The sequence below is a fragment of the Xiphophorus hellerii genome, chromosome 6, assembly GCF_003331165.1.
Source record: "Xiphophorus hellerii strain 12219 chromosome 6, Xiphophorus_hellerii-4.1, whole genome shotgun sequence".
Taxonomy (NCBI): Eukaryota; Metazoa; Chordata; class Actinopteri; order Cyprinodontiformes; family Poeciliidae; genus Xiphophorus; species Xiphophorus hellerii.
In genome coordinates, this window is record NC_045677.1 from 415,110 (window position 1) to 433,529 (window position 18,420).

Here is an 18,420-nt window from a genome sequence, read left to right on the forward strand (position 1 = left end):
AAAGCTTTATTTTCTTTAAAGTCTTTCAATGATTTTATTTGACCAACTCAAAATGGCATAATTTAAAGTTTGTGACTGTAAATAGAAAGTTTAACAGTATGAGGACCTTCATTTTAACATTAGCATCGTTTTCCTTCATGATACATAATGCAAACAGAAAACATACTTTGAGAACTAACCAGGCTTTATTCCATTTAACTATTAAAATCAATAATAATAAAGTTATTGATTTTATTATTGGTTAATGGTTAGAGAAAAGAAATAAAGCAAACAACTCCTCGCTGACACTAAAGATAATCTCCATCATGCTAGATGAGAAGGTCCAACCTCATATGGTTGTGTTTGTGTCAGATAGTTTCTTTTATTTGCTAGTCATCATGTAGAGATTTGCTTTTGATTTTCCTCCCTGTTGGGCCATGAGCTTCTTCATAATTCTAAATGTTTCTGCAGTGTCCTCCATGTCCACCTCCACTACAAAGTCACACTGGTTCCTCTCCTTCAGGGAGGGAAGTTCCTGTGGTTCTTTGAGCAGTGATGCTGCGGTGAGGTGAACAGCCAGCCTTTGGGACAGGCCTGTCAGTGAAGCTGGGATCAGAGGAGGCCAGTTCTGCTCAGCCAAGACCACAGTGACATACGGAAACAACTCCTCCACTGTGGACACAAAATCCTGAAATACACAGACGACACACAGTTCATGCTTATTTCAGCTCAGTAAGCATGAACTGAAGACCAGTAGGAAACAGTTGCATGCACTTGACTGTTAACCTGATAATCAGTTTGTTTCAAATGACCTTTTAAAAGTTATTTGTTAGCATTTTTATGACTTGTTCAAATATTTCAAGAAGTCATATTTTACGTAATGACCTAAATAATGATACACACATTTGTGCTGTAGCTGCTTTGGGAACTCTCCATGCTGATCCAGATGGGTCTGTAGAGTTCCTCTGCAGAGTAAGCGGCCTGCAGCAGTTTGAGGGAAGCTTCCAGAAGCTGATGACCATGAACCCGAAGATAAACTCCCCAGGGTGCATCAGTCCTCTGCCCAAGCAGCTCAAAGACACGCTTCAAACACAAAATGCACACACAGAAAAGGTCCTCTTGTGTACATTGCATCATTTCATTGCTCCCTAAACTTTATGTTAAGTGTTGAAAGGTACAAAATACAGTAGTTGGTTTACAAAATCAAAGCTGACAACTGAAGTATTGGTATGCACATGTAAAACCTTTTATGCCTAAATTGGATTTTAATGTGAGAGACATAAGAAATGTAGTAGAAAAGAATAGCTCAGAACTCTGTTCCACTTATATCATCAACTTCTTAAAATAATGGCCAAAGGTGATTTTGACAAAAGATATCATCACCTTTTTATTGTAAAAAGATGATTTAGGGGGGGAAAAAAAGTCTTGGCAAAAAAAAAGCTAACTCTGGCCTTAAAATCCAACATGTGAAAGAACAACTTTTTCAGTGAATTCTACCCGTGTGATGATTAACTGGAGCAAAACTGAAATATGTTACGAGCCCAGTTACAAATAAGTCATATCAAAACTAAATAATGAAGCTAATGTTAGCCTAGCACTTCAAGCTAATAAAAGATCAGCAGGAGTAAGGTGGGATTTTATTAAATACTGTAATCATATTTCTGAAGTAAGTTGCTTAACATAAAAGATTAATCATTGAATGTTTAAGGTGGCATGTTTTAGGGACACTACAGCAGCTCAGTAAACTGAGCTAAGATGTGAGAGTTTCCAGGGACAAGACAAACCCAAAGGAACTCCCTGGCTGAGGAGTGCTCTCAGCCAGGTCTACTGCAGTGATTGTGTAAAGTGATGCGGAATAAAAAGGTTAGCTCATCTCCACTTATTTACCTGAAGTGTGAAGGGCTCAGAGCTGGTCCCAGAACCTCCCAGCACAGGAACTCCAGGCTGATTTCTGTCAGAAACTACATGAAGAACCAGCATCCCACCATCCTCATCTAGAGACACGCAGATGAGAAATGAGATTCAGTGTTCAGTGCATCAGCTTCTTTAGATCTCGGTCAGCATTTCTGACTGGACTTTGCTGTGATGTGCAGATTGTGAACAAATTTCAGTCCAGCTTTGAGTGAGCAGGGCGTTTTTGCCACTGGATAAGGAGAAATTTGTAAGAGTTGTGTAATTTTCTACATATTGGAATTATGAAAAGCATTCATAGTGGTTATATAGTCACTGAAGTTTTACGTTAAGGTCAAGTAAGTCCATGCCAGGGTCAGCAGTATTTCAGCAGTGACTCTGGACAAGGCGTCCTTCCTGATCTCACAGCATGAGTCAGACAAACATATCTGAACCAGGATGGAGCCAGAAATGCCTCCAGCCCAAGGCTTGGGTTTACATGTGAGCTGAACCAGAAATCAATTAAGGACAAGGTTTACAACAGCTAAAATACTGGAACAATAATGGACAGTTTGTCCCCGGAGGATATGAGTCAAGTGAAAAATGTAGAAAGGTAATAAAAACTTAAAAGAAAAAAGTTTTCCATACTGCACTGGGTAAAGCCAGATACAAAATTCTTCTGGGATCTTATTCCGCTGTAGCATAGATTTTTTTCAGGGTCTGATAAAAGTGTAGAGTTAGACAGGGGCGATTCTAGGAACTGACTTTTAGGGGTGCTTAGCCCCCAGCAGGGCTAAGACCCATGAGAAGATATTTGTTGATGCTTTTTTCTAAATCTAACTGCTTATTTACATACATGCACAAACAAAATTAAGAGACATGTTGTCAGTAATTCACAGAACAATGTTCATTTTACTCAAGCATAAACTTACAAAGAGTAAAATCAGAGAAACTTTAAATTTTTCCCAGTCGGGTTTTACTATTTCAGTTCACAGATCATGAAGTGGTTCTATCATAGTTTCAGTACCAAACACCTTTCTGTTCACAGACACAGAAACAGCCTAACATTCTGTACTGTTCTTTAGTTTGACCTTATTTAAGTGACTCCAGAAAGATTTGAGAAATTAATTACAAAACAACAAAACAGTCACTAATCAAACTTCAAAAAAGACCAACAAGAGTAATTAACAAGGCTAAGAACCAGGATCAGGCTAACCCATTATTTATCCAAATATTTTGCACACATACAACATTTTGTACTGAACTACAAAATACTCTTCAAATAAATAAAGCCAATGCTGTACACAATTTCATTCATAAATATAAAAATAATTCTAAATTAATTAAGTACTGCATTGCCCATTGTAAAAAAATCACTAAGCATAATATTTTGCAATTCAAATTGTCATCTGCATAAAGGTGCTGATGATACAAGTCGGGCTCCTTATAGCTGGTTATATATATCTATATATATATATATAGATATATATAATGGTATTTACTGTTTTCTTTAGAGGCTGGTTCTAGACCAAATTTACCACAGGGGACATTGTTTTTATGGAGACACTTAAAAAAAAGAATTAAACAAAAACACAGAAATTTTATCATTTAATAATGTGAACAAAGAGCAACTTGTGTCTCCAGAGATTCAGGTTGCAGATCTCTGATTTAGTAGATGGAAAGTCTGATCCTATGTCCATACAGCAGTTAAAAAAGCAGTACCATAATTTTTAATTCATTAAATTAATTTTTATTAAAAATAATTTTAATGTTTTTTTAATAATACATTAAAAAGAAAATTGTGAAGAAAAAATATCTACCACTGAATATATTAAAAAAACCATTTATTTTGTATAATTTCTTTAGAGCCCCTCTTAGCCCCCGTCTAGAACCGGCCCTGGCCTGCAGGTCTGGTGTATTTTTGCTTAGCATGTTTTTTCTTCATTGTCAGATTATCCAAACTGGTAAACCTCATTAATAAAATAATACATTAAATGAGCACTGGACAAATTACTCATAAAATATATCAACATTTTTGAATAAAACACACTGAAAGTAATGTAATGTAGGAAATATTTATGTATTTACTATTAATCTATTAGTATGATTTGTTCTTTAAATGGCCACTTATTTTGGCTATTGCTATTATTTACTAAATATCATCCAAACTCAACATCCTAAGCAAAGAATCAAACCACAATAGTCAGCTAAAATCACAATAAGAAACTGAATCAATGTCAGCCTCATCAGATGATTGAGGATGAAGAGACTGACGGGTCTGCGGTTCCTCTCCTGATCCATTCTGTCTGTCGTACAGCAGCACACGGCGCCACCAAGGACACTTTTTTTGTCTTTCTATGTCCACAGTTTCCATCCTCTCTGAAATCGTTCAGCTTATAATGCGCGTCTTTTCACTCACGTCTGTATTTTTAAAAGCGTTTTTGCTTCTAAGGACAGTGAATCGGGTCGAGGACGTTTGAAAAAGACGCGGGTTGATAGCAGCTCACCGCGGCTGCGCAGTGTCCGTCTCTAGGCAACTGTGACGTTCAGCGTCGGTCCGTAGCGTCCTGGGGTCCTTTAGCTCCCACCACTACAATTTAGCTGACCTTAATATTTCCTGTGTTTTATTTTGGTCATTATTGTTTAACTTAGTGTTGATGTGTGTATGATAGGCGTTTCTATCGGACAGTTATGTATCGGTTCAATACGGGACGCACATTTAACGGCCAAATATGGGACGACTCCGTATTTTACGGGATGGGTGGCGACCTGATTGAGGGGTGCTGAGATACAGTTGTTTTTTTTTAAACAGGCCTAGATACGCCACTGGCGTTAGAGGATGTCAGAGATGCAAGAGGAAGATTGTGACACAGTGCTGCCTGGAAAAAAAAAAGTCGTAGCATTCCAACAAATTATTGGAAGTGTTATTTCAGCAGGGCCTTCACCTGAGAGCCGCGCCAGCAGGAAGGCCTCATCAGCGACTGAAAACCAGCGCACTCCCAGACTGCTGCGCTGGGTGACATCAGTAAGGAAGCTGCTGCTCCAGTTGTGAACTGGATAAAGAAAGTCCATCAGGTTTCCTCCAGGATAAAACCTCCGAACACCACTGCGGTTTCCTGGAGACACATTCCAAAAACACTAACATGAAGACATCAGTTTTCCTAAATCCTTTTTTCATATCTAGCTGGTATATGATGTAAACAACTACAATTTCTGAATGGTATCACAATGTACAAAACAATATGTCAGTGCAGCAGGTAACATTAGTGTTTCCAAACCAAGTCATAATTTCTTGGCATATTTATGTTTTAAAAGAAGGTTTTTAAGAATCCCAAGTCTAAGTTATGCTTCATCATTTACTCCTTTTTTTGTTGTCACACTCTCACAATCTCTGAAAACAATGCTCAAACAAAAACAATTATTTTCCACATGTAAAATTAATTTGTGAAGTTTTCCGTTATCGGATTATTCCATCTACATTACAAGTACTGCCTGAACATTGAGCATTATTCTTTACTTGCGGCCTCTTTAAACGCTGTCAGCGTAGGTTCATAGATGTCGTAGTAGACTTGTGCAGGTTGGGTGTTGTCCCGGACAAACAACAGGTCCCTGACGGTTGGATGATCTGAACCCTGCCACAGAGTCAAGCTGAACCTAGAAAAACATGTACAGCTTAAACTTGTTACCAGAATGACCAACTTTAAGATCTGCTGAATTTATTTGCTGCTTCAAGCTTCAGGTCTGTCCACACATGTCTGTGTGACTGATATGTTGTGATCCTTGTAAGGTTGATGCTGTTTGGTACCTTGGTGACTGGTTGAGGAGCCAGCTGATGTGCTGCCATCCTCTGTGGACCAGCAGAGCATGGACTGGGAACGTCACCTGCAGAGATTCAGTGTTCAACTATATGACCAGAAAGTTACTGTTACACTGCTGCGCAGTCCACTAAGCTGCAGCCTTCAGTAACTGCTAAAAAATTAAACTGTGCTATATATTTTTTATGAAATTTGAAAAATAAATGTTTATTTAAATACATTAGAATAGCATAAACGGTGAATGCCATTTCAGGGGAGAAATTCACAATATGTTACTCTTTGATGGGGCAGACCAGATTAACAACCAGAGATGGCTGCCATTGTTATACTGACCCAACATCCATCCATCCATCCATTTTCTAACACCCTTGTGTGTAGTGAGGTCAGGAGAGGTGCTGGTGCCTCTCTCCAGCTATTGACCTAACCTGTTCTACACAATACACACTATGCTGCATAAGATAAAGTCAGATTTCATTCCTTCTGCTTTTGAAGGAATTATGAATAGTTTAAAGCAGCAAATTAAACTAACATGCATCCGCTTTTCAGCTGTGCTGACCTGTGACAGAGAACTTTACACCCAGTTTTACCCACAAATGTTTCTTTCCTCTCACCTTCTGAGGGACATCTTTGATCAGATGATACATGTTTTCCACCATTTCTTTGGAATAAGTTCCAATAGCAATTTGAGGAATATAGAGAACCTGTCAGAAACATAGTGATGTTAACTGTAAATGAGGACACAATCATTCTTTATAAAAATGATCTATTACACAGACAAAGGATCCAAGGCTAAACCTCAGGATAGTGAGGAACATGTTTATTTATTAAAAACCCTGACAACAGTTTTGCATCAGCTTTGCTTTCCAATTAGTGACATTTTATGGAAATACAGTCTACTAAAAATATAACACAAATATTCCAGAACAATGTCCTTTAGTGAAGATGAATCTAAAGCAGAGACATCTGTCCTTAAATATTGTAGTACTTGTATGTTTCTGCTTATGCCAGCACTATTTTCCATGCTTGCTAGGTCGATCTGAGTTTAGGTGCGTTACTGTGCATTTATCTCGTTAACGGAACTCTGCATGCAGTGGGTGTGTGTTCCAGGGGAATGTTTTGGTGGTGGGACTGTTTTTCTGTTGGAGGTTCGCTGACTCTGGTGTGGACGTATAAAGTTCGTCTGCATCGGCGTTAGAGCACCTAAACCACCCAGCTGTACTCCTGTTTGGTTATCATCATTAAAGAAGGATTAACATTATTCCCTCCTGGAGTGGTTATTATCCTGCACCTCCAATCCATCCGCGGGCCCCGTTAACAATAGTTTACATATTGATAAGTTTGGCAAAAAACTAAAACACCATATCAGCACCTCATACTATCTGTTAAGCATGGTGGAGAGGCTGATGATTGGGCTTGTGTAAACACAGGGCCTCTCTCTCATCTATTTATTGATTAAACATTGAACTCTGGAAACTGATAAAATCATAGCCAACAGTAAAATAATTCCACTGAATCATCAACAGCACAATATCCACATGCCACTGAGGTCTCTCATGGCAGATTGAGTCTTGTTACATTTCTTGGTCTTGACAATATTGCTTAGAAGATTCAATTTACATAAATGTTTTAAGATGCTTATTTTCTGCCATTAGTTTATCATGAGCTCAATTTGTGAAAACATAGACAGCCTGTATCCCGTGACCTTTGCATGACCCAGAAGACAAGAGGTCCTTGACAAGAGTCTTCATTTCTGCATCTCAAGAGGCAAAATGTAGACTATCAAGTTTGTGTTAGGTTGGGAGTTTGAGACTTCTGTTCTACAAGTTATTGAATCATAACTCTGTGGTGAGAGTGGGCTTCTCTGCCACCACCAACAAAAGTAGATCCACACACAAACTGGATACATTTATGAACAGTGATTACCTGTCTTCATTTAAAGAAAAATATCCTAGGGACCAGATAGGAACCAAGACATTGACTGCAGAACTGTAGAAGTCATTGCAACACTCACTGGAGTTATAATGGCTAAAAACATGAAACAAGAACACCAAACTGATGTTCCTGTTAGGTCATGAACATACACACCATCCATCCAGGAGACAAAGTCACATCTGGAAATGTCTTCTGAATCAACTGAAGAAATCTGGGAAAGTGATGAAAAACAGCAATTCACTAACAGCTGTGCTTCATAACTGATCCTGCTCAGCTAGTAATGTTTAATGATTCTTTCCTCTCTTCAGTTAAAGACTTGGCATCAAAGTTCCTACCAACTCCAACGGATAGACACAGTACAAAACCAAACAGTGTTCTGATTTGTTTGAGATGAAGGAAATTTATTACTCTGACGTTCAAAAAGCTAGCAATAGCTTAAGCAATTCTTACACAAAGGATATGTATAATCAGATGCTATGTTTTTAAAAAATGCAGCAATATTTTAGTAGAATCTTTAACTCACATAGTTAATATTTCCATCAGAACAGGGCAATATCCCGATGCATGGAAAAAAGCTTTGGTGAAACCGATTTTTAAATCAGGAAGTCTCCATGAAATCAGTAACTACAGGCCAATAAGTCTCATTCCGGTCATGTCAAAAGTGCTGGAGAAAGTTATTCTAGAACAACTACTATTTTATTTAGAAAGTAACAATCTTCTGCATCCTCTTCAGTTTGGCTTCAGACATAATCATTCTACAGAGACTGCTATAAGTCTGCTGCTTGAAAAGGTTAAATAATCACTTGACAGGACAAATCACTGGTGCAGTTTTCTTTGACTTGAAAAAGGCTTTTGAAACGGTGAATCACAATTTACTGATCTCAAGGCTTTCATCATTTAATTTCTCAGAATGGTCATTGTCTTGGTTTCAATCATTTTGGAAAAATCGTGAACAATGTTTTGTCATTAATAATAGTAAATCTGTCTTCAGTAAAATAGCAACAGGGATTCCACAAGGAACTATCTTAGGTCCGGTCCTTTTTAGTTTGTATGTTAACAGTCTTCCTGAAATTTGTCTTGAAGTTAACCTGCAAATGTTTGCTGATGACACCATTGTTTACACATTGGACAAAAGCAGTATTGTAGTCAGTGAAAAACTTCAGAACAGCCTGCAGAGATTATCATCATGGCTAAATGATTCCTGTTTAACTCTCAATACAAAGAAAACAAAGTGCTTTTGCTTTTCAATCAAGACAACATCATTACTGTCCTTGAATATTCAGATCAATGGGGCCCCTATTGAGCAAGTATCACAAGAAAAATTTAAGAATAATTCTGGATGCTCAGTTAAATGTTAGGAGCCATGTTGATAAAATCAGCAAAACTGTTAGATCAAATATAAACTGTTCTAAAATTATTAGAAATTGTTTAACACGTCACTGTGCAGAGATGTTCTTGAACTCAATGATCCTCTCACATGTTTCCTATGGAGCTACTGTCTGGTCTCAGACTACTCAAATATACTCAAACCATTAGCAAGTCTCTACAATCGGGCTTTGAAGGTTTTATATCAAAAACCAATCAGATTCCATCATTGCCACATTTTGGCTAAATTTGGCATTTTGGACTTTCCTGAATTTATAAATTATAATCTTTTAAAATTGATTTTTAAGTGTTTGAGTGGATATACAAAACACTATTAAGCGATTGCATACAGAGACTGCAGGGCAACAGCAGATCTACTAGAGCGGCTACAGATGGAAACTGTAAGGTTCCCTTTCGAAGAACCACTTTTGCTCAAAGTGCTCTGTCCATGAGAGGATCTGCAGTTTGGAATTCACTTCCTGTTGATTTAAAGTCTGTATCCAGTTTTAGTACGTTCAAAAAACAAACAAAACTCTGGTTATGTCAAAAACAGAACTGAATCCATTTTTGATGTTTTATGTTTCACATTTGTTTGTAGACGTTGTCAACATTATGCTGTGCTATTTTAAATGATTATCACTTCAATTTTTTAGAGGTACTTTTTAAAAGCCCATCTAGGGACAAGTGCTGCTAATTAGCTGCTGCTATTGCACTATGACGCAAACATGGGACTGCAGTTTGTTCACTTTGTCTATATGGATGTGTGCCTATCCCTACCAAATAAACTTAAAATAAATAATAAATAAAATAATTTCACTTTTAAGCTCTAAGAATTCTGACCTGGTTCCATTGACTGGAGACACAAAGTTTGGTACATTGGGACCTCGAAGGATGTCTGCATTGAGCCACACAGGCCTGTTTATTCCTCTGCTGCTGTTCTTTTGCTTGAGCAGGTCCAGAGAGAAACCCACAGAGTCCAGAGCCTTGAAGTCAAGTTTTATGCCTGAAAGTTGATATAAACCGATAAAACTTCAATCATATCTGCCACACAAATACTGTTTCTTTGGGTGTAATCTGCACCTTTTCTAGAGTCCAACACAGCATCCAACCACTGGTCCAGGGTGTTGTCACTATAAACATCAGGAGGGTGAGCCATGATCGGTACTGGATTCTGATCAGGAGTTCCATAACCCTCCAGAGTAACGTCTGCCTCTAGGATCATAACATCAGCTTGAAGGAGGGGGAAAAAAAACAAAACAAAAAAACCAGCTGTGTTTTCTAAGAATCATACTTTGTGATGAGCATGTTGTTACAATTGTTCAGAATGTAAACCAAGGACAAAATACTAATATGACTGCATCTATGTGCTCTTACATGCAAGAGCCATGTTCATTTGCTCCTTGCTGTTGGCTCGGTGGAACCAGGTTGCCAAGAGACCATCTTGTTCACTGATTTCACCTGACTGAACCAGGAAGTCCAGCATGTCTCCATCAGTAGGAAACAGCGGAACAGGAGCTGGGTAAAACAAAGAGTCAAATACAAGCCATGAGATCTGTCAAATGAGTCTACCAAATGACAGATTTGATTTCAGTGACTTAAAATGAATGATTAAAAAGCCAAATGACCGCACCAACCATCTTAGCAGATCAGACTAATAAATAGTGATGGTTGTAGTGCAACAAAAACTTCAACAGGTGTGCATACTTGTGATAAATACTAGTGTATTTTGTGGCCATGCCTTTTCTATAGAAATCAGTTCTCAAACTGCAGTCCTCAAAGGTCAGAGTTCTGCAACTTACATTGAACTGCCATCGCAGGCTTGAATAGCTACACTGGTAGGCCAACTCCTTTTAGAACAATAAGTTTCTCCACTGTCCCATCAGACCTTCTTTTTTAAAGCAAAAATTATATTTCTTGGTGCACCAGAAACACACAAATACATAGGATCTGGTTTGAATCCATGTGCCTGGGAAACACATAATACTGCCACTTTCGGATTTCTTTCTTGGTCATCTTCCATGAGGCCCACTTTGGCTCAACTGATGACAGATGGTGTGATCTGCCACTGATGTACCTTGACCTTGGAGTTCACCTTCAATTTCTGTGTAGGTTGTTCTGGGCTCTTTGGTTACCAGTCATATAATCCTTCTCTTCCATTTGTCATCAGTGCAGCCGTGGCCAGGAAGGTTGACTGCAGTCCTGTGGACCTTAAACTTCTGAATAATCAGTGCAGCTGTTGTCACAGGGGCACCAAGCTGCTTGGAGATGATCTTATAGACTTTACCTTTAAACATGCTGCTCTATCATTCACATGTTAATCTCCTGGGACAACGCTCTCCTTCACTTCCTGTGCTCCATGCTCAGTGTATTATGCACCATGTCACCAAACAGCACACTGACTTCTTGGCTTGAAGTTATTTCAATAACCATTGTTGGATTATTAGTATAACAGAAGGCTACCAACTTGTTTGTCCATGTTTGTAAAAACTATGAAAATACAAGGCTTCCTATTTAATCATAAAGGATCAAAACTAAAGATGTGACCTCAAAGTGCGTCTCCGATGACAGAAATGATTATTCTTTTCTATTTATAGGTTCAAGAAAAACCTGAGCAATAATTGGTTTTACCTCCAGTTTTATCACTTTACAACAGTGGATAAGTTCTGACAGTGTTACATTAACTCGATAACTAAATAACTAATCCAGTAGCAGGAGATGGAACTGTTAGAACCATCTGTTCTAGAAGTGGTTGTGCTTTACCTTTAACTTGATCTTACTTCCTGCTCTAGGTGTTCCCTTTGGAACACCTTATGTGGATTCCTACTTTTATCAAGAAAACTCATTAAATTTAGTGATAACCAGAACCGCACTGAGTTCATATATTTTGTATGTGAAATTTAGCATCATCTCAGGACATAGCTGGATTTTAATTTATAAGAACAAAAAGTGAACCACAACAACAAAGTTTGTACCTTTGGTTCCTGGTCTGGTGAGAATCACAACAGGGACAATAATGATGACCAGGATAAGAAGTCCAACAGCAGTTGATAACATTATCAACCATTTCTTGGTTAGGCATCCCAGATAAAAGTCTTGTTCTCGCTTCTGATTTTGGCCTCCATCCTTATGATCAGGCTTCATCCTGGAGGGAAACAAAATGTGAAATACCTGAATGGTCTGCTTTCAATTCATGCTTAAAAATGAAACCCTTAATTCTCCTGCAGCTGTACCTTCTTAGATAACATATGTAACATAAAATAATAATAATGTTAGCACATCATGTCAACACCAACCTGCTTTGACAGCTAGTCTTCTTTGTTCTGGTTCCTCTCAAGTCTCCTACTTTGTTTTCTTGCAGCTTTTAGCCAACTTGATGAATAAGATTCTGACATGTAGTGTTTGAGAGAGCTTAGGAATATGCCTCCTATTTATATGCATCTTATCTAAATAGCAGAGTCCACAATCATTAAGCAGATAAGGTCCATGGGCAACTTTTGCTCTCCTCACATCTAGACAGAAAGCAGCTGCACGTGTGTTCCTTGACCTCACAGCCTGTTGGCAAATAAATATTAAGTTATGAACCTCATGTTTATGGATTTATCTGGTCACCAGACATCATACATCTAATATGATGTCTCTAAAACTTATGAGACATCATATTAGAAGTTTAATTTAAATTAAAATGATACTTGTAAACAGAATGATTCTTCAAAGAAATGGCTGAATTTATGTATCGACTCTCTCCAAGAGGTTGATGAAAGATCTGATGGACAAACATACTTTAAACATTTTCACTTTTCACACCTCATAACTAATAACCTTTGTGAAATTTATGAATAATTTATGTATAAAGTAATGAATTATAAATTGGAAGGAAATACCTTTTAACAAAACAAAAAATCTGAAAAATATGGTGTACATGTGTTCAGTTCCCCACACATACCATCTTTCACTATAATCATGGATGCAAGTCTTTTGAGGTCTCCATGTCACAGACTTGCTTCTGGCCAGTGGCAGAGTGGAAATCACCTAAAAAAAAATCTATTTCATTGTAAATAATTTATGGATTTATCTTTTAAATCTGTCAGTCGAGTCGGCAGTGCATGGGTGAAGAAAATGTGTAAGAACCAGCAGAAAATAACGCAAAAACAAACCATGATCTGGAGTTGCTGGGAGAGAAAGACTGATCGGAGCAGTCTTTCTGTACCTGTCTGAATTACTACCGGTAAGTCCATAGGAGGCCAGCAGAGGGCAGTAGAACATAACACTTCCCTTAAGTGACAATAGAATTGACAGGTAATGTACTCAAAAACAGTTTATTGTGTTGTAAATCAGTTTATTTAAAAAAATGTCAAGTACAGCAATATCACTTGTTAATTTTACAAAGACAGAATGCTCAGTTACACAAAGCAGCTTTGCGTCACATTAATTTAATTAATTACTTTATTTTTGGGTAGAAGAAGACAATTCATATTACAATGTGAGAACCACAGAGAACGATTAGACCCAAAAAAATAATTCTGTCTATAATCTCAGAATTCTGACTTGATCGGTTATGTAATAAAAATAACACAAAACAAAAAAGAAAAATAAATCGCTTATATTCCTGTAGCATATTTGTAAAGATAATATACATCAATGTAAACGGTTGATGAATAAAAATATCAAATGGGCCAATTCCTCAGAAGATAAGATATGACTCATGAAGGATCAGACAGACTGGAAGTTTGCAGTTGCGAGTGGCTTGTATTTATAGTGAGGAAAATTATATACCGTATTTTCTGGAATATAGAGAGCACCATACTATAAGCCGCACTTACAAAAAAAAAAAAAAAGCTGGAAGCATACATATATAAGCCGCACCGAGCTAAAAGCCGCTGGTATCTCTGCCGCTCTCGGTTTTCCACAAGGACGCAGTGGAGGGCAGTGTTCTTAATAAATCTGCTGTTAAGGACGCAGTCCTCCGTTTCCAATACCGAACCATGGATTCGTTCACGCCGAGTTTACGTTCAGCGGCTCTATTTCCCTCCTGTACTACCAGAGATACCCTTCAACTGAAAAGCTGCATCATACGAGTTTGAAGAAATTTCTCCGTTGTGCCTGCTGCTAGCATGTGCTTGTTCTAAAATGAAAAATCAGCACTTTCTTTGATTTCCAATGATTCACTTCCTGCTAAAGAGCCCCCTGGTGGTTGTAGAGAAAGCCACAGAAAAGCGGCACTGGGCTATAAGCAGCATGATACAAAGCGTAGGAAAAAAGTAGCGGCTTATAGTCCAAAAAATACGGAACATATTTACAGCGTCAGTGGAAACATCCAAATGACCATATAAAAATGCACAAAAGAGAAAAACAAAAAAAACAAAACAAAAAACAACAAAACCCAAAATTAGTCAATTTTCCCACAGTTCCATAATTAATGAACCACACCCTTCAGTTCATTGACCCCAATTATAAAGTGCTTATTGCAGGGATGGGCTGACAAAAGTCAGATCAGAGTGAGGACAAAATCGTTCATTGGCTGCAAGGAGCCTCCTACCAGCCTGCCAGGGGAAGCAGAAGTCTTCCATCACACACCAGAAGTGCAATCTTTCTTACGCTCTAGGCCTGGACCTTCAGCTCGCCAAACCTGGCCTGAATAATAAAACAGGACCATTTTTTCAATAAATAAATGAAAGGCTGTAACTTTGGGTTGCAAGTTGGTGGGGATGAAGATGAATGTGGGGGAAGGCTAGTGTGATGATGCATCCACAGTTACTGGAAGGCCTTTTTTTTCTAGTGCTAAGAATAAAGCCAAAACTTACATGTGAGCCAGACAGTCTTATTCAATAAATTAGGATATACATCCTGATCAGGCTTGTCAGATTAACAGTATCTTTCAAAAATAATCTTTTAGCAGGTATTAAACATACTACGAAATATAAACATGTTAAAACGAAAGTCATCTAATTAATTTATATAATGTCTTTCATTTGCTGACAAAGGAACTTTTCAGTCATATTCTAATTTATGAAATCAGCCTGCATTTGCTGAATGCTTACCTACAATTTAGTAATTTTTTTTGTGAAGAATTGTCACATAGTTGTTTTTTATTGTTTGATTTTATCAAGTGCTAAAAACATCAAACATGAGATTCTATAGCAATCAAAAATGTTATTAAACATTTCAAAAACAGAATAAGTAACTTCTGTGTAAACCTAATGAATCCTTGTCAGTACAAACTTTGTATTTTTCAATGATGTGATTCTGACTCCACAGCTGTCCGTCAGCTGGTTGGCAAAACCTTTAGTCCTGCTGACTCACACATAGCAGATGAGAGACGATGCGTCTTTAATATAGCAAATAATAAAGACGCAAAACCTTTTTTGGGTCTGGTTGGAGTTCCTGAATAGAGTTATTACTGGATTCTATAAAATGTGGCTTAAAGCTGCGATGATGATGTTTGGATATGTAAAATATATTTTCTCTCAGCTAATAAATCTATAGTTTGGTTTCTGTCAGTTCTAGAAACTAGAGAGAACAAAGCGAATTTCTCTTTACAATGGCCCATAATTTAACTTTACTTAATAGGAGCAAAGATTTAAAATCGAACAAACTTTAGCTCTTTATGCTTTATGAAATATTTCATCCTATTTGATGACTGTTCTGAATTTTGCCACGTTCTACGAACAAATGATGCAATTTCTTGTCCTGGGAAAAATGTAGAAAAACGGCTGATTGTAGTATTTTTTTCTCAGCGTGTCAGCTTAAGGTCACGCGCAGACTCGTTGCCATGGCAACCAATAAACAGCCCCGGGAGCGAGGAGCACAGATTACACTCACACAGCCACACACAAAAAGGACATACAAACACCAAACAGAATCTTCTGTTTGGTGTTTGCAGATTTATGTTTTTGAATTTTCATTTTGCGATTATTAGGAAGTGATCGCCTGAACATTAGCGGTGGTTGATTAGCTAACTTAAACATCGGCACTTCCTTATTTTTGTGTAAATTGAACCGAAATACTCTGAACTGCGCAGCAAGAGTACATGTTAAGGTGATAAAAGTTAAGCTAGCATAACCAACATACTCTCCACTTTCTTTATATATATATATATATATATATATATATATATATATATATATATATATATTTTTTTTAAATAATGCTTTTTACTGACCTGTGAAATGTGATCCCTTTAGATCTTGTTATCTTGCTATCATAGTGTTGACAATTAATCTCAAAACTTTGCATCCCCTTCTCAGATTCTTTGCTTTATTGTGCCATTTCCCCGACCACCGATATTCAGATTCTATGTAAAGCAAAAGTTCATGTGGCGCTCAGTGAGTCACGTGATGTCCAATCCACTAAATCGCTGAACTGACTTGCCATTTACCTTTTACAAAGGAATTTTAAAAATCATTACCTGGCTGTTAATGCTTTGAATACAACGTGCAGGTGCTGCCGAGTTACATATAGATGCAGGAACATAAAGAAGAAGAAAAAAGGTTCAGGAAATATTGCTGGAGAAATGCCCACACCAGTCCTTCAGGAAGTTAGGCCTATGAATAAATGTAATCCAATCATTCCAGTGTGCACACAAATTCAATAAATGGCACTCTTTCCACTATAGACAATTCCAACAATCATTTTCAGTCAATATGCATATTCAATAAATATAAAGTTCAATATAAATTACATCCATGAAAAATCCAATAAATATGCACTATATAAATTAGTTAACATAAAATGCAAAAAAAGGAAAAAAAATGATAATAATCTAAACAAGTGCTCAATAATTATTTAAGGCACTCTATTGTTCACATATGGGTTATTCAAAGCTAGTATGGGCGTCTGGATTTACATAGTAGTCAGTAATCTAGCAGCTACAGAAACAAACAGTGACATCAATGAGCTAACCGCTAAGTTACACACAGAAACACTCACCAGATCTACAGTTTAGATCTCACACAAGACGGGTTTTCATCTCATCTCAGCAGCTCTGCTCCTCTCATCGCGTCCTACTGTTTCACACTTCCCCGCTCCAGCTAATATGCCTAGCAGAGCAAGTACACTTCGCTGCAGCCTGCGGAAAGGGGCGGTGACGGACCACTGTCAGTCTCATACCTTATATGGAAATTGGACTATTACATTCCGGAAATGAAGGGGGCGCCAGTGACACCATTTCCTGTACCAGCCGTGTTTTAATAATTATAATAATAATAACGCATTTTATTTCACAACGCCTTTCAAAACACCCAAAAACACTTTTAACATTTAAAATTAATTACTAATTAGGAAATGACATACCACGTGTTACGTTATGTTAGTGACGTGGTATGTCAGTCACGTGGTATGTCAGTCACGTGGTATGTCCGCTTTTTTATCTTTATTAAATCTTTTTTTCGGATGTTAAAATTACATTAGTAACAAACAATCTACAATAAACAATAATAAGGAAATGAAGGGTGCGCCGTGTTTTCATAATTATAATAATAACGCATTTTATTTGACTACCCCTTTCAAAACTTACACTTTCAAAACTTTTCAAAACACCCAATAACACTTTTAACATTTAAAATTAATTACAAATTAAACGTTAAGGAAATGAGATACGTTATATATTACGTTTATTAAATCTTTCTTTTCGGATGTTAAAATTATATTAACAAACAATCTAAAAGAAGGAATCATGGAGATGTATTTATCTATCTTTACACCCTAACTATCCCAAACAAAAGTCATAAAACAAATTAAATTAATATTTTAGAGACAAATGTACATTACATTAAGAACACATCTATCCATTCCATTAATTATTATACACATATAGCGGGGTGGTGAGAGCTGCTGATGGACCCTGGACACATCGCCAGTCCATCCATAAACAAATACTTGCTGGTGTTGAAATTCAAATAATAGTTTTAGATGTTGTGAATGGTATTCTTAAAATAAATAAGTTAAAATCTAATATACAATGTCCTTTTCATTATTTCATAAGGACTAGATGGAAAAGAGGTTTGGTCAACAATTTTGGCCAACCTGGTCCGTTCATTCACAATTCTGTTTATTTGCCAAATATTTTTCTTATTATTCATATCTTGAATATAATTCACTAACAAATTAAATGACTTTTGAACTTCTAACAAGCTCAACTGTTATTGTTTACCATAATGTCTTAACCAGTAAACTGGTTGGTGTCCCACTATTCCATTTAGAAATTACAAATCTATTCTAATTGCAATCAATTTATAAACTGCGCTCCAAAGACCTTAAATATGCAATTGTTGCAGAACCCAGTGATTCATTTAAAACTTTAAATTCAGCTTCAACCTGGAAAGACTCACACAGAAAGTAGGTTTTAGAAATTTTATTTGATAAGAAATAATCTTCGGACCCGGCCGTAGACGCTGCGCTGGTCACCGCCAGAGAGAATGATCTGCTGTTCAGGAGTTATTTT

The 18,420-nt window shown here is 37.2% G+C and overlaps 1 protein-coding gene across 4 annotated transcripts; it reads right to left on the reverse strand.

Annotated features, from left to right (window-relative positions):
* Positions 1-240: 240 nt before the first annotated feature.
* Positions 241-17,899, reverse strand: fam151a (family with sequence similarity 151 member A). 4 transcript variants are annotated; one of them, XM_032565581.1, is made up of 14 exons: positions 16,908-17,899; positions 16,387-16,522; positions 11,954-12,123; positions 10,356-10,496; positions 10,062-10,211; positions 9,822-9,984; positions 7,770-7,827; positions 6,296-6,385; positions 5,675-5,751; positions 5,387-5,523; positions 4,815-4,985; positions 1,867-1,973; positions 883-1,062; positions 241-667 (listed from the first exon to the last, which is right to left on the reverse strand). In XM_032565581.1, the coding sequence occupies exons 2-14, from the start codon at positions 16,449-16,451 to the stop codon at positions 362-364; spliced, it is 1,815 nt and encodes a 604-aa protein (XP_032421472.1). In that variant the 5' UTR covers positions 16,452-16,522; positions 16,908-17,899; the 3' UTR covers positions 241-361. The 4 variants fall into 4 exon arrangements, with proteins under 4 accessions (XP_032421472.1, XP_032421475.1, XP_032421474.1 ...); XM_032565584.1 differs by having other exon boundaries at positions 16,387-16,421; positions 16,908-17,897; XM_032565583.1 differs by lacking the exon at positions 16,387-16,522 and having other exon boundaries at positions 16,908-17,897.
* Between the last annotated feature and the right edge of the window lie 521 nt (positions 17,900-18,420).